The 25,004-nt window shown below is 38.6% G+C and overlaps 1 protein-coding gene across 9 annotated transcripts in view; it reads right to left on the reverse strand.

The window, feature by feature from the left end:
• Nucleotides 1-3,391: 3,391 nt before the first annotated feature.
• Nucleotides 3,392-25,004, reverse strand: part of trip12 (thyroid hormone receptor interactor 12) — a 47,439-nt gene continuing 25,826 nt past the window's right edge. For 6 of the 9 annotated variants that reach the window (XM_079373973.1, XM_079373979.1, XM_079373978.1 and 3 more), the window contains 38 exons: nt 24,676-24,781; nt 21,531-21,667; nt 21,305-21,388; nt 18,392-18,487; nt 18,144-18,295; nt 17,697-17,732; nt 17,419-17,514; nt 17,012-17,104; nt 16,606-16,767; nt 16,290-16,358; nt 15,428-15,593; nt 15,136-15,253; nt 14,816-14,972; nt 14,563-14,716; nt 13,341-13,569; nt 12,953-13,071; nt 12,554-12,758; nt 12,348-12,448; nt 12,038-12,212; nt 11,450-11,591; nt 11,028-11,219; nt 10,549-10,700; nt 9,511-9,668; nt 9,358-9,431; nt 9,047-9,246; nt 8,769-8,896; nt 8,494-8,645; nt 8,122-8,264; nt 7,862-8,018; nt 7,678-7,776; nt 7,254-7,368; nt 6,964-7,121; nt 6,049-6,213; nt 5,774-5,938; nt 5,567-5,680; nt 4,603-4,697; nt 4,073-4,176; nt 3,392-3,989 (listed from right to left, as the gene is read on the reverse strand). In XM_079373973.1, coding sequence (XP_079230099.1) covers nt 3,793-3,989; nt 4,073-4,176; nt 4,603-4,697; nt 5,567-5,680; nt 5,774-5,938; nt 6,049-6,213; nt 6,964-7,121; nt 7,254-7,368; nt 7,678-7,776; nt 7,862-8,018; nt 8,122-8,264; nt 8,494-8,645; nt 8,769-8,896; nt 9,047-9,246; nt 9,358-9,431; nt 9,511-9,668; nt 10,549-10,700; nt 11,028-11,219; nt 11,450-11,591; nt 12,038-12,212; nt 12,348-12,448; nt 12,554-12,758; nt 12,953-13,071; nt 13,341-13,569; nt 14,563-14,716; nt 14,816-14,972; nt 15,136-15,253; nt 15,428-15,593; nt 16,290-16,358; nt 16,606-16,767; nt 17,012-17,104; nt 17,419-17,514; nt 17,697-17,732; nt 18,144-18,295; nt 18,392-18,487; nt 21,305-21,388; nt 21,531-21,667; nt 24,676-24,781 — 5,165 coding nt within the window. In that variant the 3' untranslated portion in view covers nt 3,392-3,792. The remainder of the gene's footprint in view (nt 3,990-4,072; nt 4,177-4,602; nt 4,698-5,566; nt 5,681-5,773; nt 5,939-6,048; nt 6,214-6,963; nt 7,122-7,253; nt 7,369-7,677; nt 7,777-7,861; nt 8,019-8,121; nt 8,265-8,493; nt 8,646-8,768; nt 8,897-9,046; nt 9,247-9,357; nt 9,432-9,510; nt 9,669-10,548; nt 10,701-11,027; nt 11,220-11,449; nt 11,592-12,037; nt 12,213-12,347; nt 12,449-12,553; nt 12,759-12,952; nt 13,072-13,340; nt 13,570-14,562; nt 14,717-14,815; nt 14,973-15,135; nt 15,254-15,427; nt 15,594-16,289; nt 16,359-16,605; nt 16,768-17,011; nt 17,105-17,418; nt 17,515-17,696; nt 17,733-18,143; nt 18,296-18,391; nt 18,488-21,304; nt 21,389-21,530; nt 21,668-24,675; nt 24,782-25,004) is intronic. The other 3 variants (XM_079373980.1, XM_079373976.1, XM_079373977.1) reach the window with 2 other exon arrangements.

The following is a 25,004-nucleotide window of genomic DNA, read 5'->3' on the forward strand; positions in this document are numbered from 1 at the left end:
GTGGCCAGAGCTGGAGGTACATCCAGCAACAGGTGCATTTCTGAGCTTTGCTACAAATTCGCTTTTTTTTCTTGAACATATCCATCACATGTAAACCTCATTTTTAGACATGCAATAATTCATTTGAGGAAAAAAGGCATAGAAAATGTTTTAGAAATCCATTTTAATGTTACATTTATATATGAATTTTCTTTTTAAACCAAGCACCGTTTTAAAATCCATGTATAAGCAATATTTATTTTGTTAGCATATAAATGAGATTGTTATAACTCCTATAAATCAGTCTCACAGTTCACATGACTGACTGATTCACCGTTATAAAACTATGAATTTCAAAGTATTAAATTATAAAAGCAAAAATGGTTATTCTTGGTTTATCATTTCCCTAAACTAAAACGCTCACATTGAGATATTAATTTATAGTTTACAATATTTACTATATAATTAAATCTATAATGAAAAAATAATTCGAGAGTCAATCTTATGTGTTGAAAAACATTTAGCAGGTTAGTTTTACCAGGTTTTTCTCAGGACTGGAACAGATAAACAATGAAAATATGTTGATTATAAAATACGCATGGCTCAAACACTGTTGTTACAGTTCTGCTGTATTTATATCTAGCTGAATTGTAATTTTGGACAATGCAAACTATGCAAATATACTCTTCTATAGAAGCACAGTAAATAATTCTCAGTAACACAGACACAATCACAGCGGCTGGATCAGTGATTCATTCATTGGGTTTCTTCCCCATGATAATATACACACACATATCCCAGGTTTTCTGTTGGATGTTTCTGTGTAATCAGGATTCAGAAACCAAAAGATGTCTGGCACCATCATCCATCCGTCAAAAGAAAACGCAAGTCACTATAAATGACGGCTTGGAATTAAATGATTAATTTCGATCAAATTGAACAAACATGCTATTTAACACAATCGACCCTGACTGTCATGTCAATTAAATTGCATTATTGTAATTTGTGAGTGACTTTAAAGAAATTCAGGTGCACCAGTTGGCATATTTTATGTTAAGACTAAGAATATTAATTTAGATGCAGTGTAAAAATTGCTTGTATTTAGTCCAAAATACACAAATGTAAACAAATCTTTCTAAAAAAGGGCCTACATTTGGACACATTTAGACCTATTTAAGTACTGTTTGGCAGTAATACAGTACTTTAAAATGACAATATAATTAAATATTATTCCTGACAGTACAGGACACAACCAATGACCCAGGGAGAGCTTGAAAGACACTTGAGACAGTCGTCAGAATTTTACAGAGTTTATCATCTGCGTGTTTAAAAAATAGAATTGCTGAAAATCGTCCAAGATGTAAATCAGTTTGCTTCTCCGCAGATTTTCAGAAACGTAGCATTACTTGCTCAGTCAGTAATGGGTGCCGTCAGAGTCCAAACAACTGCTAAAAATGCCACAATCCACACGACATCCATCAATTAATGTCTTGTGAAGAATCTGTAAGAAACAAATTCATCATTAAGGTGATTTAACTTCAAACTGCTGCTTTCTAGCCAAAACACCAGTCCATAATAATGCTTCCTCCAGTGAAAAAGCCCATGCCCAATTGTCTTCTCACATCAAAATCCACAGACATATTTGTTTAGAAGCATTTAAGATTCTTGTAAAAGGTTCTTGATCTGTGCTTATTTCTCTTCTGATTCAGAAAAGATGACTGGAGAATGCAATATTATGAATAAAGGAATCAGCATCTTAAATTAAACTGGATTTATTACAAACATGCAGCTTGTAGATTGTGCTCTTTTGAGATGTTTGGAGTCTCATTCTGACGGCACCCATTCACTGCAGAGGATCCAATGGTGAGCAGGTGATAGAAGGCTACAGTAAATTTTGGTTTCGATAAAAATAAACTCATTTACATCTTGGATGGCCTGAGGGTGAGTATATTTTCAGAAAATAACTATTCCTTTAAGTCGTGCCAATTTCATCAGATTTTTCCCAGTAGGTCTAACAGGAAATTGAAAAAATCAGGTAATTTAAATTCAATAGTCAAACATAAAATGCAGAGTCACTGTATAAATTAAATATAAATGAATCTTTGTTATTGCTGCTCCATGCAAACTTGATCTTTGCGAGTGCTGTGCATGTGAAAACATTACACGAAGCAACATTCCTCCCAAATCTGCAATGTGTTTTCCCACCAGAATAAAAGCCCACTGCTCATTCAGAAGAAAGTTTGTCTTCGTCACTGACTAAAGGCAACTACTCATTTGCTTTTGACCCTTGACAATGTTCATTTTAGACTTTAACCAAGACTTAAAACTGGAGCTCGGTCAGTAACAGCACAGACTGAGTCAAACAATTACTTTATTTATGTTCAGGTAAAAACATGAACCTGATGCAGTAAATTATTGCAGATCTTAGAAACCAGCACATGAACAATGAGGACAGGAGAGCGCACAGCAGCACCTCCTCCTGGCCACAGACTGCAGTGCACACCACGGTTTGTTCCAAGCCAGCAGTGCAAAAATAAACTACAGCAAGAGGGAAAAAAATAAAATAAAACAAACAATAGAAAATTAAAAATAAACAAACAAAAAAAAAACAACAAAAGCAGACAATCCCACCTCAAACCGGGTGTGAAAACTGCATATAAACTTTATTTTAATTAACTTTTTTTTTATTTTTTATTTTTGAAATGCTATCTGGCCATGAAACCATAAAATAAGACCAGCCAATTCTTTTAAATGAATTTCTTGTGCTCCGCTACATTATGGGATTAAAGCCCGGCTTCACCAGCTGAGCAACTTCAGCAGGTCCATCATTAAGACCTCCAGTCCCCAGAAGTCCAGCAGAGGCACACTACTATAACCATATAGGAGTCTATTCATCCAACACAATGGATACATCTTTTCAACATGGAGCTGACACGTTATGTGAAATGTCGGCCAGAAAACAATTTCAACTTGGGTTAAAAAAAAACAAAAAACTAAATAATTATAATTATAATAATATTATAATAAAGATACTACACTTCCAACACTACCCGCATTCAACCAACTGGAACTCGCTTACACGTTCAAAATCCTCTCAAATAAAAAGGGGAAACAAAAACAAAAGTGACAAGAGGAGAGAGAGAAATTAAACAAAGTGGAACCAAAATGTAACAAGACGTTCGAGGGTATAATACAGAACAGAGGGGAAACTGGGCAGGAGAGCACACAGCTATTCTATCAAATGTGTCGAATGAGCAAAATCTGCAAATGTTTGTCTGTACAAATGATCTTTGGAGCTATAGGAACCCTCGCCGGCTTGATGGATGCCCCCTCCCCAACAGGAACACACAGTGAAGATGTCATTCACCAGGAGAGAAAAAAACTAACAAAAAAAAACATCCCTTTTTTTCTTGATACATCAGACAGCAACGCAAGTTTTAAAATGTCACCCAGGTTTTCTCCTCTTTTTTTCGCCTTGAACATCTCTCAACTACTGATATATTTTATAATCTGCTCTGAAGTTTCTTTTTTTAATCTGATGAGTCGCATAACACCCTTTCCTCCTGGTCAGGAGTCAAAAGGAAGTCTCACGTTCTATTGTTTAGTTTCTGCAAGCTGCTTTTCTTTAAACAAGTAGGCTGTACATATTTTGCCTCAATGTGGGTGTTAAAAAAAAAACAAAAAGGAAAAAAAGGGCAGGAAAAAAAAAAATGAAAGGAAGAGGAACTCTAAAGGAAGAAGTCACGATTTGTGTGGTTCTGCAGTGAGTTGATTGAAGGCCATTTTGAGAGTGAGAGGGTGCAGGAGGTGAGATCAAGACAGATGGAAAGACTGCTGGCCCTCGCGCGCAGCAATCAACAGTTTCTCGCGCATGATCTCGATGCTGGAGTAATCCGGCAGTTTCAGGTAGTTCACACACGTCATCACCGACGGAAGGAAGTCGTCCGGGTTCTCTGTCGACTCGAACGTCTTCCGAACGATGGTGAGGGGAGGGTTTAAACTCCGGAATCCTGAAAAGAAAAAGATGGAGGCCACGTTATCTGAGAACACCTCCCTGACGGCTGATACTCTGTGCACTGAAATGGTTCCTCACCTCCGACAGGAAGTCTGGGGCTGCCTGTGACAAACTGCAGGAAAAGTCTCTGCTGCTCTGCATCAAAACTGCTCAGCACCTCAAACAGGAACCGCACTGCACGGCTACAGACACACAACAAAATCTGTCATTTATACAGACGGGGATGTTACTCAATTTATGTGCGACTATAATGCATGCTGTGATTACACAGAAAGAGCTTTATTAAGGCTGGAATAGACTACACAACCTGAAAATCTGTTCACATTTTAAAACACAAGGCATCAAACACTTGCCAACTTAGTTACAGAGAAAACTGGTAGTCATCATACACTATCAGACATCAAGTTATTAAAAAAGCAAACTTGCACAAAAACGATGATAGGAGAAAAATGAAAATGTGTTGTACAATCAGCTCAAAATATGAAATGTGTCCGATGCCCTCTGACTGGATAGAACCAATGGCTTTGACTATGGTCAGCTAGCATCAACTACTGTCGACTCCTTCAGACCCATAGTGTATTCAGGCCTATGCAGGCGTTACTATATACCTGTCATGTGTGTAGCCGTGGTCCGGTCTGCAGCACTCCATTAGTGTCTTCACATCCCAGGACTCTGACTTACTGCCACACAACAACTGATCCAGCTGTACAGGGAGAGCACACGAAAAGAAAGATTAAACTAGACATAAATTTCATTGTAAAGCCACCAGTTAAAAAGATCATGAATGGCATTTTTTTTTCCTGAGGTGAACTTACAGTGTTAGAAATACAATGCTACGTTAAAAAGTAGTCAATTTAGAAATGTCAATTTTCCACTAATTTTAGTTTAAGCAATTTATGTGCTTTTTAAATATTTCTATTTAGCTTTATTTTTTATTTCAGTTTGTCAATTTAGTACTTCAACTTATTTTACTTCAGTTAGTTGCCAAAGCAATATTTTAAGCTTACATTTTTTATAAATATTATTATTAAATATTTATATATTTTATTTTAGTACCTTTTCAATTAACGCAACTTTATGCAAGGTTTTTTTTTTTTACCTTGAAATATCAATTTCAAAATCATTCTGATGCTACACTGACTTCTAATAAGGTAAATGGCTTCGGTTTCTTTCTCGTAGTCCCCCCAAAATGTGTTCTTTGCTAAGCAGGTATGAAATTCAGTGTGTTTGATTAGGGTTGGAGCTAAACTCTGCAGGACACCGGCCCTCCCGGTTACCCCTGATTTACTCACTGGCTTGAGTTACTGACGCATAAACGGCAATTAATGATTTTGTGACAGAGCGTCTAACTGTCCACAGTTTTTACATATCAAAACAATGTCTACTTATGTGTCAAATGATTAGGTAAAGTTTCATTTCTCCATTCATGACACCTTTGGCACACCATTTAAAACTTGTCCTTCAACTAAAAATCCTTCATGTGCAATGAGAAGAATAAAGCCAAAAAAATGCTGTGGCACCTTGAGTGCTTGGTCTTTAAAACTGAATGACTAAACTGTTGAAAGCGCTCACCTCTTCAGGATAGAAGTACTGCAGGTGATGCAGAGGGAAGACAGACTCAAATCCTTCCCTAAACGACTCAAACTGCCGAGAGACGCCCTCATTGAGTGTCCAGTAGACCACCAACTACAGACAGACGGAACAAGAGGTGGTGAAGTTAGAGCGGTTTATTCAGGCTACATAAATGACGATGTGTGTCAGGTTATTCAGTCCCCTTACTCTGAGGTATTCCTCCAGGTTGTGAATGGTGACGGGCACGTCTTTGCCCCCTTTCTTCAACTCAATATTTGGGAATCCAGGCAGAGTGAAGTCCAGGCCCAGATCTTCCACCGAGCAGCCGTTCATGTTGAGACTCTCCAAGGCCTGCTGTAGGGTCTCCCGTGTCTGACAAATACAGACAGTTACAATACAATACCAAAAACAGTCCAGATGTTGGCTGGCTTTGAGTGTTTCATGTCTCTATGTGTTATGTAGAGTTAGCAGCCAGTGCTCACATGTGATCTGTCCTGCTCTATTCTCTTCTTCTGGCGGATGATGTCCTCCAGGTGCTGGATGGATTTGGCGACACCAGGATCAATGTTGACCAGGTCATGAGAGCTGACAGAGGACTCGTGCCTCAGCATCCACTTATAGAATGGCAAACCTAGAGGCAAGTCCAACTAGAGACAAATAAAACACATCAATTAACAATATTCAATGACATGATATTCTCTTGTTGTGTCTGGAGGTATTAAATGATTGGGAAAAACAAACAAACTGAGCTTTATTCCAGAAAAGTGCCAGAAAGTGTTCTGTGCAAACAAAAACCAGAGCAGGAGATAATGCCGTGTGTGTGTGTGTTGCAGTGATGATTAGTTATCATATGGCTATTTTACCAGCAGAAGAGGAAGGTGTCATTGTGTCATTTTCACTACATGATTACCATGGCCAAAACACTACACAATAATAATATTGCTGCTATATCTATAGAAGTTTGAAAAAACAATGTCACTCAAATTCATCTTTAAGGTTTTATCACACTTTAAATATGTGTAGGAAGGCAGAGAATGTGTTTGTAACCATAACCGCACAAAAGCATACAATATAATTTTTTTCTGTTTTATGATGGGTGGCAACCAGCATTAAGGTGCAATACTGCCACCTACTATGTTGGAGTGTCAAGCAGATTGTAAAACTTAAATATTTGTGAATAAATGTGTAGTTTTCACGTATCAATATTTCATGTTTTTAATGTCATGGCTTTGATTCCAGTATATTGCATCACCCCTAATTTAAATACACAAATGTAAAAAAAATTCTGAGATTGTAATGAACAACTTTAAAAGGCTGAAATTCTTGAAAGAAAATAAAAGGGGCATAAATTGAATGTAAAGTTTTAATGCTACACAGTTTGTCATGAGTAAACGTACCAATCTGAAGTCCATGATCGCTTTAGCCATCAGTTTTCCAAGAAAACGGAACTTCATTTTGATCTTGGCGATGTGAGCTGGTTTGGTAGTTCGTCCAAACGGTACAGCAAACAACCCTCTGGAACTGAACATATACTTGGTACCCTCCTGACTCCCTGCTTGGAGACAGACAGAGTGTGTGTGAGGGAGGGAGAGACAGACAGAAGAAACAAGCTTGGTGAATAGCAGTAGAATGCTATTTGCATTACACTGGAAACAGTGCTCAAAATTGACAAATATATGACAGTTACCTTTAGGGTTGGAGAGAGTGACTTCCTCTCCTCTCCAAAGACCCAAATCGGCCCTCTGCAACTCCTGAGACACCAGAGCATAGAACTCTTGCGTAGGTCCGAGGCCTGTTCCCACCTGAGACACAGAGAGAAGTCAGGCATAAATCAAACAAGACTAACAGAAATGTGGACTCTGAGCTGAAACAGATTGACTGGTTCAAAATTGCACTGGCTGAAATACACAGACTCCATAGGCTAGTGAAATAACAGTGGTGGCAAACAGTCAATATGTTTATAGCGAGCTACCAGAACACCACCACATCCGCAGGGCCTCCTGTTTGTTACTGTAACAAAGTAACGCAAGAACACAAACGACACGGTTGAAATGCACTGGCCAAGAATTTGTGCAGACTATGTTTCTGGCCTAATCGTCAGTCATGCATACCTCGTTCTCGTATTGAATTTCCAGCATGGCTCTGGAACTCCCGAGGTCTTGCATTACTGACTCTGCTTGCTTCAGGAGCTCATCACGGTTTATCGTTCTCTATACATACAAAACAAATAATAAGAGATGGCATATATGACGCAATGACAGCATTCAAATACTTAAACAGGAAGTTTAGGGCAACCTTCTTCCTGTCAAGGCGTGGAGCAACACGGCTGTCTTGTGAGTCAGACTGGTTGATCTCTGGGTTGGTGTCGAGCAGGCGCTGCATGGCACGATCGCGGTCAAACGCAGTCACGTAGAAGAGCATCTGCCGTGTGTCAAATGGGAAGAAGAATGGACTAGAAGAGAGAAAATTAGAGGTGTAAAAAGTACAGAACAGACAGACTGGAGAAGTTCAAGACCACATGAGTGAAAAAGAGTATAATGAAACGTTTGCAGTACCAGGTCTTGCCGAGCTCAGTGAGCCAGGTGGGGATGTTCCCTGTCATGATGACCAGCGGATCCTGCAACTGCCTGTTGGCCTTTGCTGTCAGTTTACTGTTAATAAACTCACCAGTGGGAATGATCTCTTTACATGCAGCATTCTGGGGAAAAGGAGACAGATGAAAATCTACTGTTTGATTGTTTTATTATTGGGTGAATCTTGCTGAAAAATGTCCAAGTCACATTTCACACAAAAAACAAAAAGGAATAAAACAACAATTTGCATAAAGAAAATGAAGCCAATTTAAGAACCATTGACTTTTTTGATTATCGTTATCATTGTACCTGTGCTTTTGTACGAATGGAAGTGTTCTTGAACATGGTACTCACATCATACAGGTAGAACCAGTATCTACTGATGGAGTGCAGGACCCTCAGCAGCAGAATCACCTCCATTGAAGGATCATCAAAAGTGATGCCCTCTGGAGGATCACTAATGAGGTATGACTCTAATGGGTTTGTCACACTGGGACACACACCCTCTGAAAACACAAACAACAAACAGTCTGAATAAAGATGGATTCCAAGGCAGTCCCTTATTAAACTCCTATAGGCTACAGCTTTTATAGGTTATCAGTGCACAAATGCACATGATATTTCCCTACCATGCCACAGTTCGTCCTGTTTCTTGGCATTTCGAGGGGAGGTTTTAGTGGGAGCCGTCTGTGCACGACCCCTCTTCCCTCCGACAGCATCTTTACAGCCCTCTTCATCCTCTCTGACTGGCTTATACCTGTATCACACACAAACAAACATATATTAACACGCACTATGAATACAAAATAAAAGTTCAAATAATAGGGTTACAGACTTGTATCACATTCACGGAAAAGGCAAACATTAGTGATTGTGTAGTTTCTGAAAGAGTGAGAAAATGGCGTACCATATAGTGTGTGTTTTGGTCCAGATGCCTGCCCGTCCCAGAGGATTAGCTTCATCGTCTGTGCTCTCTCGCTCCTCCTCAGCCTGTAAGCTGAACTGCCTGACGGCCTGATATACAGTCATGTTGTACGGCAGCAGGTGCTCTCCAATGTAGAACTGCAGCCTGTGACGTACACTCCCAGAATTCAAGAACTGGGCAGCCTTTGGGAAACAGTTAAGAGTCCACAGTATTAAAAAGATTGCATACTACACACAGTATGCCATTTTCATCAGTTACTAGGTAAATATTATCATGAAAACAAACATTCGTACCAAAGATTCATCAATCTCATCATCAGAACCATCATCATCACTGTCTTCATCCTCCTCCCTGATCCTTCCATACCCTGTGGAGACCACAAAAGTCAACCATCTCATCTGAGAACTCAGAAACCAGAGAACATGTTAAGATTCTTGTGTGCTTACCTCTAACCACAAGGTATCTCTCAATAGCCTGTACCAGGGCCAAGGGGTCAATTTTGACCGGCCCGCCCTTCCACTGCTTTACATTGGTGCAGTCTGGGTGTCTTTGCAGCTGGCATTTTAGCTGATGTGTGTTGAAGAACTTAAGGGCTTGTGAACCCCTGTAAACAAAAGAATAACAATCAGCATGCGATAAAAAGATAAAAACATGTAGATTGTTACCATATTAAATCTTGTGTTTTTAACTGTTGAAAATCACTTGTTTTTCTTACAAACTTTGTGTATTTTAAATGCATGCAAACAAAAAGATTGAATTACAAATTGAATTCTCCATCAAAGTCAGATTCATTAATTTGTTGTGTGTGACCCTGGACCACAAAACCAGTCATAAGTATCACGGGTGTATTTGTAGCAATAGCTACAATACATTGTATGGGTCAAAATTATAATTATTTTCTTTTATGCCAAAAATCATTATGATGTCAAGTAAAGTTCATGTTCCATGAAGATATTTTGTAAATTTCCTACCATAAAAATAAAAACTTAATTTTTGATTAGTAATACACATTGCCAAGAACTTCATTTGGACAACTTTAAGGGCCATTTTCTCAATACTTTTTTATTTTGTTGCACCCTCAGATTCTAGATTTTCAAATACACGAGTCAACATTTGAAGTGGATCAAAACTTTTCAAAGTTGTCCTAAAACCTGAAACCAAAATGCATTCTCGTCTTAGGCCAACTTTGATTAACTTTTTTGATCCACTTCAAAAGTTGTATCTCGGCCAAATATTGCCCTATCATAAACCATACATCAATGGAAAGATCATTTATTCAGCTTTCAGATGATGTATAAAACTCAATTTGAAAAAAAAAAAATTACCCTTATGACAGGTTTTGTGGTCCAGGGTCACAATCTTAGCTTTTGGTTTGTATCAATCAAAAAAAAAAAACAAAGTAGAATATGAAAGCCAACGATAAATGGAAAGATAAATGGGTGTATTTACAAGAACATTAAAGAAGAGAGTACAGAGGGAATTACCTGCTTCCGTTGCCGTTCCCACTGGGAAAATCATGCACTTTAACAGGAAACTGTTCCATCTGACTAAGGCAGTTGTTCATCTTGTGCACCAATGACAGCAGTGGGCCATTCTCTGTTGGGTCCAAACGACCCAGAGGTTCCTGCCCTGGTATCTGAATCACATACAACAAGCAATGAGTCGCACTGATCACACCAGTAACTACTACAAGCAAACAGCCCAATTAACGTGTCAAATAAATTCAGCGCTAAGGGAGAAGTGTAACACTGTTACAAAACATAGTAAGTTGCCTTGCTGTCTCTATATATCAAACATACATACATATTCCTATAAATTTTAGTGTCAGAGACGCTTTGGCCAATAGACACTGTACCAATAGCTCAGCTAATAGTAATTATTAATAGTATTTGGATAAAAAAAACAGGAAAATCAGCATTGTGAGAGGCAGGAAGCTGGATGTGTTTTTTCAAGTGTGACTAACCGGGCAACCGAAGAACACATGCAGAAACCTCTTGATTCTCTCGTCTCTACTGATAGTGTGCCGTTCACTGTTTGATGTCAGATACAACAACAGCTGCTTCACAAGCCCACTGTGCTGGATCTCAAAGGAGGACACATCTGATTCAGATACAATACTGCTTATCTCCTCTAGACACTCTACGCCCCTGTCAACCTGAACAAAAACAGTTTGAGAGGAAGAATACATTCCACAGGACAACAAAAACTTAAATATGGTTCTCTCTCTAAACTGTACACATTAAAAAGTGATAAACACCATCATAAAGCGTTTCATAACATGCTTATTTCTTCTGTGGTAAAACATTTAAATTAGGCAGCATGATAGAATCAGCATAATAACTGCTTTATAATGGCTACAAATGCTAACTTTGTGTCTGGGGTTACCTGCAAGTTCAGCTGTTCTGTGGCAGTACAGAGTCTTTGCAAGACGTTCAGAGCAGGGTTGCTTCCATTCACGCTCTCAGAATTAAAGTAACGCTCCACAAACTTGCTGGCTTGTTCTTTTATCCAAGCCTTTATCTTATCCCTGAAACATCAAAAATTAACTATGGATATCAAAAGAACTTGTATTTCGCAACCTCAAAACTGTAACCAAGCGTCTGAAGAACAACCTAATTACATGATCTCATTTAATTACTAAACACTTGCCGATTTCTATACATTTTGTAAAGAAATTCAATGAAATTACAATTTCATGTAATTCATGTAAAATTTTGTAAATAACTAATGTAAAAATTTAATAAATTTAATGTAATAAAACATTTAAAAAAAATTGTGTTTTTAAAAATTAATTTAAAAACAAATGCAGCCTCGGTGAACATCAGAGACATTAAAAAAAAACTTGGGATTCCAAAATTTTCAACCGTAGGTTTATATATTGGTGTATAACAACAATTATGTCCGTTATCAACTAATTCACATTCCCATTCACAAACATATATAATCAGAACACAATTAAACATGTAGCTTTACCTGTTGTTTGAAACAGAGTCCTTGGGTGGCACTCGTGCCAGACCACTGACCCCTGCAGTGCGCGAGGGCTCTGAGTTGGAGCTGTTTGTCTGAGTCCCCAGCTTACCCCAAGTCTTGGGATTCAAACTGGCCAGGAAAGAGGACTTGGGGGACTGTGTGGTTGTAGGACTCTTAGCTGTGGAGGAGACATGCAGAGTACGGTAATAAGGCATTCACAATGGTCAAACAAAAGATGACACCAAAAAATCAGCTGAACCCACAAAGCATCACTGGCACTACTATAATTCTCAACACAAGGTGTGCTACATACCCCGATTATCCACTTTGTCATCGTCTCTGGGTGGGGAGTACTTGGGACGCCTTGGTCCTCTTTTAGGAAGGCGCTTTCTTTTCAGAACATCACTCAACCTACTAGAGAACAGAGGTTTCTGTTTTTAAACTTTAAATGACAAGACATTAGTTACCAAGCCTGCTAGCTCTAGATCAGTAACGCTGCATGTGAGAATGGCTCTATACCCCTGTGGACTGAGGTCCAGAGAGTCGTCCATGCTGTGCTGGAAACTGGGGGAGCCTAAGTCAGGTGTGACGTTAGAAGCAGCTGTAGTGGTTGCTGTGGTGATGGTGGTGGTGCAAAGACTAGCTGTGCCGCTGGTGCACGCTTTCGGAGGGCTGGTGAGGAACACCTCGGATTCAGCGAGGTTCTTTACCTGGTGCATAACACCTAAACAGAACAAGAGCAATAATACCGCAGTGTTAGGTGTAATGCATTACTGTAATCAAATATATATTTTGCAGGAATGTTGGAGACAACTTTTTGTTTTTCAGTAATCTTGCCTCAGCTAGTGAGATTTGATTCTTTCAAGTAACTTATGCAGAGGTTTGGTGTGAAGCTTATATAAAAACCAAATCCAGTACCTTCCCGTCTGAAATAAACACTGAACACATCTGGAAGCTTCTGCATAAGGATCTCAGCCATCTGCAAAGAGCCCACTACAATCTTCAGGTCCTGACTGGACAGCATGGAAGCTATGTGGCTACAGACAAAATTCAAACATTTGCACACATAAGTTCAGGATTAGTCAAACCAAACGAAGACTTACAAGCTTTGCATAAGCCACGTATCTTCACTTGAATCTATAACTAAAATGGAAGACAATTACATGGTGAAATGGGAACAGGTACATACACTAACGCTGTGTGGTGTGACGATGATTAACATCTTTTTGCTTTGAAATCTTTATTGATAAAGTAAACATAAGTTTCGTCCAACCGCTCACACAGAGCTCTGCATTCACAGACTGACCTAGACACAGCATGGTTGCGCAGTACGTCTTTAAGCAGCTCTGCATCTGCGAAGTAGATGATCCGGAGGATGGCTCTAAGGCACTTGTGTCTGACGGCAGGCCCAGCTGAGGAGCTGTACACCTCATACAGAACCCCAAACAGAGTCTTTATGAAGCACTTGGCCAGCTCAGGGTCCTCTTTCATCAGCTGAGCACGTGCGTCCTCTCGCCGCACCTCCAAGTGCCCTCCTGTGAACATGGACAGTTTTACTCCATTTATGGTTTTTAAAAAAATGTATTCTTGCTAAATATCCTGTATAATTTGGTAATGTGCCCGATTTATGGAAGTAAAATTAGATTCCCTGTTTATTGATTCTATTGTAAGTGTGTTTGTTACCCACTGGTCGTAATTTTTTGACAGCAGAGGCTGACCAATATATCATATTTGCTGATTAAATGGCACAGATAGTTGCTTTTTGGACTGTTTTTCTCCCATTACGTCAGAATTATTTGATTATGATGAATGATTTTACTTATCTACATTTCCAAGTCTTTCACAAACTTTGGCCTTGGAGTACTGTATGTTCGCCAACAATGTGAGAGGATAACAGCAGTTTCAATGTTAAGATTTACAAGTTACAAAGTCTTTGCTATTTTGTATGAAAAAAAAGATGTCTTTTGAATTGTGCAGATCATATTCAGAGTTGAGGGCGATCCAATTTGGTATAACAAACATGCACTCCAAAGAAGACATGAAGTCTTGTTAAGACATGAAGATCTTGTTAATCAATATTTCATAATGTTGAATGTCCACCAAGTTAATGTGACAAATGTTAATAGCTTATCTTGCGCTTGCTTCAAAAGACAATTTCTTGTCTTTCTGCATTTCTTGTAGATTATAAATTTCATATTAAAAAAATAATGTATAAGAAAAATAATTTAAAAAATAATAATAAGCATCAGTGTCAGTAGTACCATGTGTTTTTTTATGCATTTTAATTTATCTTAATTATAAGTGCTGAAATAATAAAGTTCTGCACTATTTTACATTTTTCATTCATACTGATTTTAAAAACTATTGTGGATTACTTTGCCATATTTTCCAATTTTAGAAAAAAATCCCTCAATTCGAAAAAAACAAAAAGAAACTATCTGATAGTTTACAACAAAATTGTGGCAAGGCAACATTACATAGAAATTGTTCAAGGAATATTTAATATAGTATAAGTGTGGCATGTGCACCTGTGTTGGGGTTGGCCAGAGGGTTGGGTTTTCTCTGAATGGCACGGGCAGTGCCAGTGTCTTCATTTATCTGCTGCATAGAGTTGAAGTCAATGGTGTAGACACGGCCGAGTGTCGACAGACTTATCTCGTCTTCCCCATTCTGGTGTGCAGTCTAAGAAAAAGTGAGCAATTAAGATCCAATTGTGATTCTGAATCATTAACTGGTCTTCTGAATACCATGCTAACTACATCTGCACTGCGCTGAACATACTTCAATGATACGGCTGTCAATGCGGTTGTATGGGTGCCACAGGCCTCTGTCATCTCTCCACTGCCAGATGGCGCCCTCTGTGGTCTGAGCACTGCCTTTCTTTAGCATGGCGTCAACCGCAAAGATGCCCTCTCTGGGCAAACATGGCATCAGCTCACTACAGCAGAGAGATCAAATACACTCATTACAGCAAAGATGACAATTTTCATTTTGGAGTGAACTAATCCTTTGAGTAAACTGAGGAATTATTATGAAGCTTAGAGCATGTTAATCAGTTGTCACCGACAGAACCACACAGATCGAGGAGAGGTTTCACATACCAGATGAGTGAGGTGAGTTCATAAAGCTCCTGAGGGCTTCTGGGAACGAGGTCAACCTGCTCTTGACAGCTCCCATTAGATGCACCACAGAGCAGGAAACGCAGGGTCTCTGCTATATCTACAAACACACAATACGCACAGTCACTCAATACACATTCACTTGAAGTTCATAAAACAGGCCACATATCAACCTTGATCTTGAATATGTGCAAAACAAGCTGCTCTTAAGAACCACATTCAGTGTTGATGTTCCTAATAAAAACAGGACTCCTTACTCATAGATGTGACTTACTCTGTTTCATGAGCTGTGCGGCCAGGCATGGGCAGTTGGAGCACATGAGAGAGAACATGCGCACTACCATAATGAACATGCCGGAGCTGAGCACGGGTGGAGTGAGCACCAGCAGCTGCTGGATGTTGGTCAGCAGGTCTCGTGACGCCACCTGCTGTAAGAGGTTCTATGAGACAGTGACACAGGGCAGCGGTTAATGATGTCACACTAAATGCACAAAAATGTTTTGCATACCAGAGTAGTGATGGACAATGCACAGACAAGTTGTTTTGACTGATTATTTCGAAGTGATTCATGTATGTGATAGATGTAACAAACATTATCTACTAAATGCACTTTAAATTACTGGCCAGAAATGAGAATGAAAAGCAGAAAAAAGGCTAGTTCACAGCAGGCAAGATGACAAAACATGACTAAAAAAAGCTGAGAAAAAACTGTGGTGTTAACTTTTGCCAAAATGTCAACACCCACCATTAATGTTTTGAAAATAAAAAAGTGGATGTTCAAAATCTGTAGTTTTAACGAAAGCCATGGAGCTGTCCAGTGTCCAGCAGATGATGCAAAACAATGCAGTTCACTGACAAACAAAAGCAGACATCTGTGTACAGGTATTTAATACATATAATAGATTTAATACATATATGACCGACAATGTAACAATACAAAGCTGCTTTAAAGTAAAAAAATAAAAATTCAGCAAACCTATCCATTAAATTTGATTATGCACTCCGGAAACATTAAGTGATTTATTTACTTATTTTCCCCTTGAAATGAACCACTTAAATTTGCTAAAATTGATCAGATGCAGGTTTAAGGTTAATAAGATTTGCCGTGTTTGTGTGTGCAAGTAATCATCTCTCACCTCCTCATGCTGAAAGTTGTCCACCAGCCTGGCAAAACAGAGACAAGTGCTTTCCACAGATTTTTTATCCTGTAAAACAAAAGTCATAATAAAAATGCTGATACATCTGAGGTAGACTATGTTGATTTTATTGTTTACACCTGAAGTCCGGCATCTGAAAGTCAAACAGGTGTGATTCACACCAGTAGCACTATGGCAAACATATCGCTTACGTCCTTGTGGGGTGTTTATGTTTGTGTTACATATCCAGACATGACAGCCGTGCATCTGCTCTTGTAAATGTGAATGAGATGTCTGCTGTGTTTCAGCTCATCACCTGGTGTGTGAGTCTCTGAGTGAGCAGGGGCAGAGAGTCAGCGACAAAGTGAAACTCGTCTGTTGTGATGCTCTGGCAGCAGTTAGCAGCGATGGCTAATGCGTTCCTCTGAGCATTGATGCTGAAGAACTCCAAGTACAGCAAACAGTCAGCCAGACCTCCCTATAGACATTTCAATAAAATAGCACAGCCTTAGTGGAATGTCATTTGTGATCAAATAAAATGAAGCCAACAGAACAGATTCCACATTCAAAGCACATCTGGGTCCACACATCTACTCTATATTAATGCTTTGAACTCTTTTTGTGATTAAATTATTAAATTCAATTCAGTTTGACTGGTGTCTTATAATATTGGTTGATCTAGTATTTAAGTAACACGACACTCAGAAAGTATCAGTACTCACAGCCTGTAAGATGGCTTTGCTGTGCCTCCGTGACAACATTTCCAGGGCAGTCAAAGCTTGCTCTGCCACATCGATAAACTGTATTACCTGAAGCTGTGGACACAAGGGAAACTTGGATTTGAGACAACATACACAAAGACACCTCTTCTAAACAACCTTTTTCATGACTGGCGAACTTCCTCATATATGAAACATCAGACTCCCATCAAGATGGCAGACACTGAATATGTGAATGTAAGTGGTTATACGTGACAGTGGTTGTGATGTTGTAACTTGTTTTTGCAACTTAGTTGCTAAAAAGTGAGCGGGGGCTATATCAAGTCTGCTTTCCTTGATATAGCACCTTTAATTATGTCATCCACATAATTGGCAGCCAGGTTTCAAAGGAATGGTGAGGTGCAATTTACCTTTTCCAGGAAGACAGGGATGGCGTCTACCACCACAGCCGAGGAGCGTGGCAGAGCCTCCATCATGTAGGTGAGGGCGCGAGATGCATGATTCATCTGAGGAAAGAACACATAGGGTGAACAGTTATTACATTATTCTCTAATTTTAAGTGTCAAAATAGATGGTTGAAATCATTGCCAGGTGATAGATTCACTGCAGTTGGCCTTGCATCGGCTGACACAATGTTCTGACTCTGCACGGACACATGTACCCACTCACAGAAGTTCCTAATACTCACAATATCAAAATTATGCTCCATCTGTAATAGTGTGATCTGCAAAAAAAGACAAGAAGAGAGCAGGATGTGAGGGTAAGAAGAGAAAGGCATAAGAGGATGCTTGACAACACAGAAAGGACGTTGTTTCTCTCTTGGATTATGAATTTTAAAAAGAACAACCAAGGGTATCTACAAGTTTTTTAAATTTAAGGGTTTTTAAGCTTTATGACCTGCACAAATTAAATTAACAGCATTTGGGTAGGGCAGGGCACTGTCTACTATAACATCCTAAAGATTAAAATCACAAAGTATACAAAGCATTATTAGAAGGACATTATTATTATTTTGTGCATCATTTGAATATTTTTTTCTCCTTACTGTCTAATAGGGCAATTCTTGGACAGAATAAACTACTATGTAAACCAGACGAGGTCCAGGTGAATTTCCTTATGCAGTGAGAGTACTCACCAGGGCAGGTACGACGCTCTTGACAGGGAATCCTCCCAGCGTCTCCTCATTACCCATCACTAGCAGCTGGCACATCTCTATAGCAGCCTGGAGCTGCTGGGATTCGTCTCCTGTAGCCTGAAGCCCCTGCAGCAGCTGTTGTGCCTTTGAGCCTGCAAGTGCAGAGAGAGACAGAAGACGGACATGTTGAGCAGAGGAAATACTCAATCATTCCACGAAAATGACAAACATAAGTCAAGGTCACTCACTAGCACCACTCCCGATGGTCCTATGAAACAGCTGAGACATACGGGGCCCAAATGGGCCAAACAGGTGAGGAGGAAGGCCCCTGGCCTCCAGTAGAGCTGTAGAGAGAGAGAGAGAAAAAATGAAAAAACCTTACAACTAGATGTTTCAGTTTCATTTTCCTTCACTTTGATGTCAACGGAAAAAAAAATTGACTAGAAAAATTTTACAGTGCACTACCAGTATTTTATTTAAAAAATAAATACTCAAATCACAGTCAATTATGTTGAGAATTGACCCATTCGAGCAGATGTGAGCTAAATCTGAACAATGAATGAACACTGATAAACTCGAGCCATTTTCTAGTAGCACCCAAACACATCCTATGCACAAGATTATTTTAAATACATTTACGTGATTAAAAGATACTAAATTACTTTTAACAACAAAAAAGTTAAATAAAATGTTTGAATATTCAGTTAAATACTCCCTTCAAATAAAACACTATTTTTATCTACTAAAATTAGATGTCATTTGAATCAAAGTAACATTGACTAAACTTAAATATTTTCATCATAAGAAAAAAAAACACTAAAACAATAATAATATCACTGAAGATACAATTATATTACAGGGCTTAAAGCGAACAAAAAAATCCTGAGCCTGAAATTTTTTTCCAGGGGCGGGGGTCCTATCTTTAACATTTGAAAGGATACTATGACAAAGTTATTGCTTTCCTTATTCAAACTGATTTTTTTCATGAATATATGGTTGACCTGAAGAATGAAGGCAATATAATACACTTGGAAAATTATGACCTATATCACCGCTTATCAACACTAGGGGTGTGACAATACACTTAGCTCTTGAGATGAGACAAAATACAGATACTTATTTCACTAGAACAAGACAATCTCTTAATATTTTTAAAGAAATTTTCAATGACAAAATATTTGTCTTTTAAAATTACAAAAAGTAAAAACGCAGTTGTATTTTGAAATATTTTAACTAATCTAGGGCTGTAACTAATGATTACTTTGGTAATCAAGTAATCTACTGATTATTTCGACAATTGAGTAATCTGATATTTTTAGTAACACAAGCAGACCTGAGTGAAAACCAGGCTTTAATATGACTATTTATATATAAACTAACGATGAGGCAATAATAATTGGCTCAAATTAAATATCAAAACCAAGTAATTTCATGGTTTTATTGAACAACACTGTTAAAATACATAATGTAATGTGTCTATACATAATATGAAAGTAACCAACTTAAAGTCCCCCTGTAGTGAAAATCACGTTTTTTTTATGTTGTTTATTTGTCTGTGTGGTGTTTTTAATATGCTTTCAGACAAACCATGTGCCAATCCATGTGCCATGTGAGTATTTTATCCTTAAAACTGTAGTTTGCCAATGGCACTCCCAGAAATGCGGCTTGAAACAGCCCTCGGGTTGCTACATCACAAACCAATAACTAGCATGCAAAATATACCAATACCAGCACAAAACCAAACATAAATTAGAGCAAAAAACCCATGAAGCCATGGTTTAATGTGAATTTAGAACCGCTAACTTGCATTATAACCCCACCTCTCCTGCCTCGGTGTCTGCACTTCACACACGTATGCTCGTGGGCGCAAATTAAGAATCACAAATGGCTGCATTCAGACTTGACAGCATTTTGAGGACACAACATCATCATGTAAGTAACTTTAATGAATGTTACAGTATTCACTGTAGTTGTCTGCTAGTAAAAACATAGCTTTATCAGTCATTATCTGTGTAGGCCATTGTTTTGCATTTACTACAGTTCAGTAGATCAGGAGGCACTGGCTGCTGCGACTCAGTGGAGGCGGGGCTAATTCGCATATTCATAGATCAGTGTATAGTAAACGTAGCAAGGGTGTTGAGTTACATTCAAGCTATTTTAAGGCATGAGAAAATTATTTTCACAAGAAAAAACATTTAAATGTCATTTTGATGATCAAAGATAAGTTTTAAGGGACAAAACATTTGACTACAGGGGGACTAAGTAAATTATGTATCACAACATACCTGCAGAGGGCGCCAACGGCCTGGTGACTTTTCACTTTACTGCGCGATTAAACAAGGTTTAAATCTATAATGTTTTTAAATTTGGCCACATGCAAACTCAGAAACTTACATTTTGAAATTGCAATGTACAATAAATTACCTTTTTAGAAAGGGGTTGATGTAAATCATTTATAAACCTTTGCCAACACAGAATACGTTACAAATCTAGTGAGATAATGCCCACCATTTTCCCAGATGAACGTTTAGCAATTCAAATTCACAGCATATGCAGAGGAAGAGTTTAGCCCCTTTCACACATACAGTCTTTAATGGTAAATTACGGTAAGTTACCATTAAGAGAACATGTGTGGAACAGGACCTTTTCAAAAATCCCAGTAAATTTGTTCTGGCAATCATATCGTTCTTATGGAGATGACATGATTATTCTGAGCCGTTCACAAAGCTCCGCTGCTTTTTAATTAGTTTTTCAATACAAATATGCATTAGATGGACATCTTTGACCATTGTGCCTCGCAGCTTTTTCAACGTGTCGCTTCTCCATTCATCAGGGCTGCGACTCTGCTACTGGATCCTATTATGCGCATCTCGTGATTATAAGAGCAAAATATTCTGATTGGCTAATAATGTTAGTTTGGTTGAGAGTGAAAGCTGTGCTCATACCATTGGTAGGCGAACTCATGGACTCGAAAGTGATATCAATAAGTTTTGTTTTTTTTAAATGTAGGATTATTTTTTTCCGCAGCCAAACGCTGCACGCCGGAGATCCAGCACAGTGCCGGAGAACTTTAAGCCCTGATATTATCTTCACAAATACCTAAAAACTCTATAAAAAACACTGCAATGAAATGAATTAAATAACATGTAGAGCACACATACCTTGCAGTCTTCCCATTTCAGAGTCATCTGATTCACTCTCTCCAGAGGTGGTCATGCCAACAGCTCCAGCCACTGAGCTAGACGCTTCACAGCAGAAAGAGAAAATGAGCATACAATAAAACATTTCTTGACGACATTAAGATACAGTCATTGTGCTCTTAACTCATACGGTCATAGTATCACATACAATGTATAGTAAAATCTCATTGCACTGCTGCTCTTTTACCTGACGCCCCTTGTGGTGTCTCCTCTGTGCGCGCGGCCGATGAATTGGCCCCATCCTGGTTGTTGTCAGAGTCGGCCATTTTCTCCTGTCGGCGAGATTCGGCTGCTCCGCGCTTGCCCAGGCCTGAGCCTCGCCGACTAGAAAGAAAAGAAAGAACAGGGAAAGAGAAAGACCAATATTCTCATTAAAATGTGCATATCCACATACACTACACTAAAATGATGCCAAACTATCAAAATAAACTATTTACTTTAATAAAATATCCATAGCCAAACAGCACAGAATGAACCCAACTTTAAAGAGCACAAGCATTTAAAGTGAAAGACGACAACTGTAGCACACGCTGATAAGAAACAGAACGTTAAAATCAGTGCGGCTATATTATTATAAATATTATTAACATGTATCATTCTTGGTGCGAATGGGGCATTGTTAGGAATGGGGTGTTGTTAGCAATGACACAGAGTCATTTTATAAAAAGACTACTTACACATTGCAATGTTTTATAAAATAAAGAAACAATAACTGAATAATTTATTGAAGTTTTTCACAATGGCTTTAAATGACACTTAGCCAATTATAATCAAGGTTTCCAAGCATTCAGAAAAAAGTTAGAAAAACAGTTCTGCTAGATAATCCAACATACTGCACTCGATTTCTTATGAGGATGAACTGGAAATTCCAGTAAAGTAACCGAACAAAAAAAAAAATTCCATGAGATCCCATTGACAAATTTGTATGGGGAAATCTTTCACCCTCAGCTGCCAGGATTTTGTCTGTGAAAATTCACTGAACAACAGTAAATGCGATTGCAGCAAATACATGAGCAAGACTAGTATGGATTGCATCCCCAATGGATAATACATCTTTCAACAAACACTTAGTAGACAAAAACTCCAGAAGAGTTTTGACAGTTGTGAAAAATCAAAAGGTTTAGAATGTTTATAAAGTGCATGCCACTGTAAAGACATTTTCATCCACATAAATTGAATATGGCTTTTACCCTGACTACAGCCTACTGAAGTGAAAAGGTATGTCTACAGACACTGTGAGCACAGAGACTGTAGTATACACTAGGGGTGCTCCTATCAGGATTTTTGAGACGGATCACGATCTTTTTAAAGCCTTCTTTTTATCATGTAGTATTATTTATATTGATGATCCAATCAAGATTTTTAGACATTTATTCAGGGCCTGAATTTCATTTCTGAAAATGAATTCCCCTCAAGTAACTCTTGAGAGAGGGAATTTTTTTCATTTGAGGGGTGGAGGAGGGCATTTTTTAAACATCCTTCAAAATTATATTTATACGTTTGATCATGCCCTGCATTTTTGTTTTGACAGTGCAATTGTTGCACAATAGCTTGCACACAACACAAGCCTGATTTCATGAGCTGTATACTCCGTTTGCAGTGCGTATGCAGTCCATGTGCAGTATATGTAAGCGGAGCAGAAGCAGCACGGACTGTGCTTTCACACGGGAGTCTGCTCCTGATCTATGGCTGTTTACTACAAACACAACATTTATCCATTATTTTGATTTCAAATCCAAACATTGTTACTTAAAATGCTTTTTCAGCATTGTAATTCTTTTTTTACACAGTACAGTAATACAATCTTTCTTAGATGTATTTAAATGCAATAAATATAAGAAACATTATTCAATGCTATTTACTTTTGCATTTACTTCTAGATTTATATATTCAGTTGCTCAAGCAAGTGACAAAACATTTAAACTACTTTTCTTACATTAATCACAAACATTCTAAATTAAAACTTACTATTGACAAAGTCAGCTTTACTGCCTTTTCTTTGGCATTGAAATCTTTTATACAAGCAATCCCGCGGTTCATAAAGAACTTTGTTTTACTACCTCCATGAGTGCCATTTATTATTCCCTTGTTTATCTAAAAGTGCTCTTTTCCTTTAAACCTAGTCAAAAAGCCATAGCCTATGTGTTGACTGTGAAACACAGTAGACTTTAAATTATATGCATTTGTGGTGTAATTACTACATTTTCATGCCAATCCATGTTCAAATTTACTGTAAACAATGCGCTGTTACTTTAATTCAGCGCTTGCAGCAGAAACGGACTTGATCTCTGCACTAGTGCAGATGCACCGCTCCTGGGACGTACTGCCGGACCGCAACTGTGTGCAATATGAGCGCTCTAATCAGTTAATATGAGCGCAAAAAAATATGCACCGCATACGCAATGCAAACAGTGTGTGTGAACCTGCCGTTACGTGTGTGTGCATGAGTGCAGTCTGCAGGAGAGTGCTGAATGGTTTAAACACTGGCAAGAATTAAAAAAGAAATGCAAATTATAAACTTTAGTGACGATGCAACACTGCCTCGATTGTGCAAGTGACAATCCCTGTGTCAACTGTGCAGCTCGCGTATAGTGCAGACACGATGTGATTTGAAGCCATTTGCGCATTTTGAGAGAGAGAGAGAGAGAGAGAGAGAGAGAGAGAGAGAGAGAGAGAGAGAGAGAGAGAGAGAGAGAGAGAGAGAGAGAGAGAGAGAGAGAGAGAGAGAGAGAGAGAGAGATATGAGGTGATTCACATTGTGAAATTATGTCTCACAGAAACTTTTCTAATTACTTTAGTTATTTAATGAAGAAATGAATTGTACAGCATTATAATTTTTCACCCATGCCGGACGCTGCATGCCCGGGTCAATCCTCTCACGGCAGGCACGTCATCAGCTTGAGATCAGTTTTTTGAGATCAGCCTTTTTAAGAGACTGACGATCAAACATCCCAACGTGATTATCGTCCGATAGTGATCGGCAGCCGATCAATAGGAGCACCTCTAGTATACACCGTAATATTTAAGTGCTTGGCTTAAATGTGTAGTGTTCATAAACGGCTGTTGAGATAGTATTCTCCAGTGAAACTAATAGAGGCTTGGACCCAGTAAACAGCAAACGGGTTGCGTTTCAAAGCATACTTCATTTGACAGCATGTGTAAAAACAGGGGCTCAATACATGCACACTAGAAAGACAATTTTTCTCCAAAGAAAATGAGCAATAAAAATGACATGCACATAGCCAGAAGGGCACATACATATATTGTTTAGCTTGTGCATGTTCTAGATCAGTAGGCTGCTCTAGTGTTTGAAGAGGCTGGTGGTTCAGTACCTGGTGCTGGCGCAAGAGCCCGTGGTCTTTTGACGTGTGCTCCTCCGACAACTGGGGAGCTCTGCTGGGGGAGACTCACTACGCTTCTTAGTGGACTTCCTCAAACCTAAAAAGAGAAACATACAGCATTAAACATTAAGAGTGAGACAGTTAAAGGATAGCAAGCCTAATTTAGAAGCCAGTCACAGAGAGATCTCACAGGAGAACAGCATGTTTTAATCAATCGCACAGAGAACAGTATGCTATTCCTCAGCAGGCTACAATGACACATCAGAAACAACTAGGGCTGGGTAAAAAAAATATCGATATCTCGATTTGAATCAATTCTC

Source organism: Barbus barbus, assembly GCF_936440315.1.
Source record: "Barbus barbus genome assembly, chromosome: 23".
In the NCBI taxonomy this organism is placed as follows: domain Eukaryota; kingdom Metazoa; phylum Chordata; class Actinopteri; order Cypriniformes; family Cyprinidae; genus Barbus; species Barbus barbus.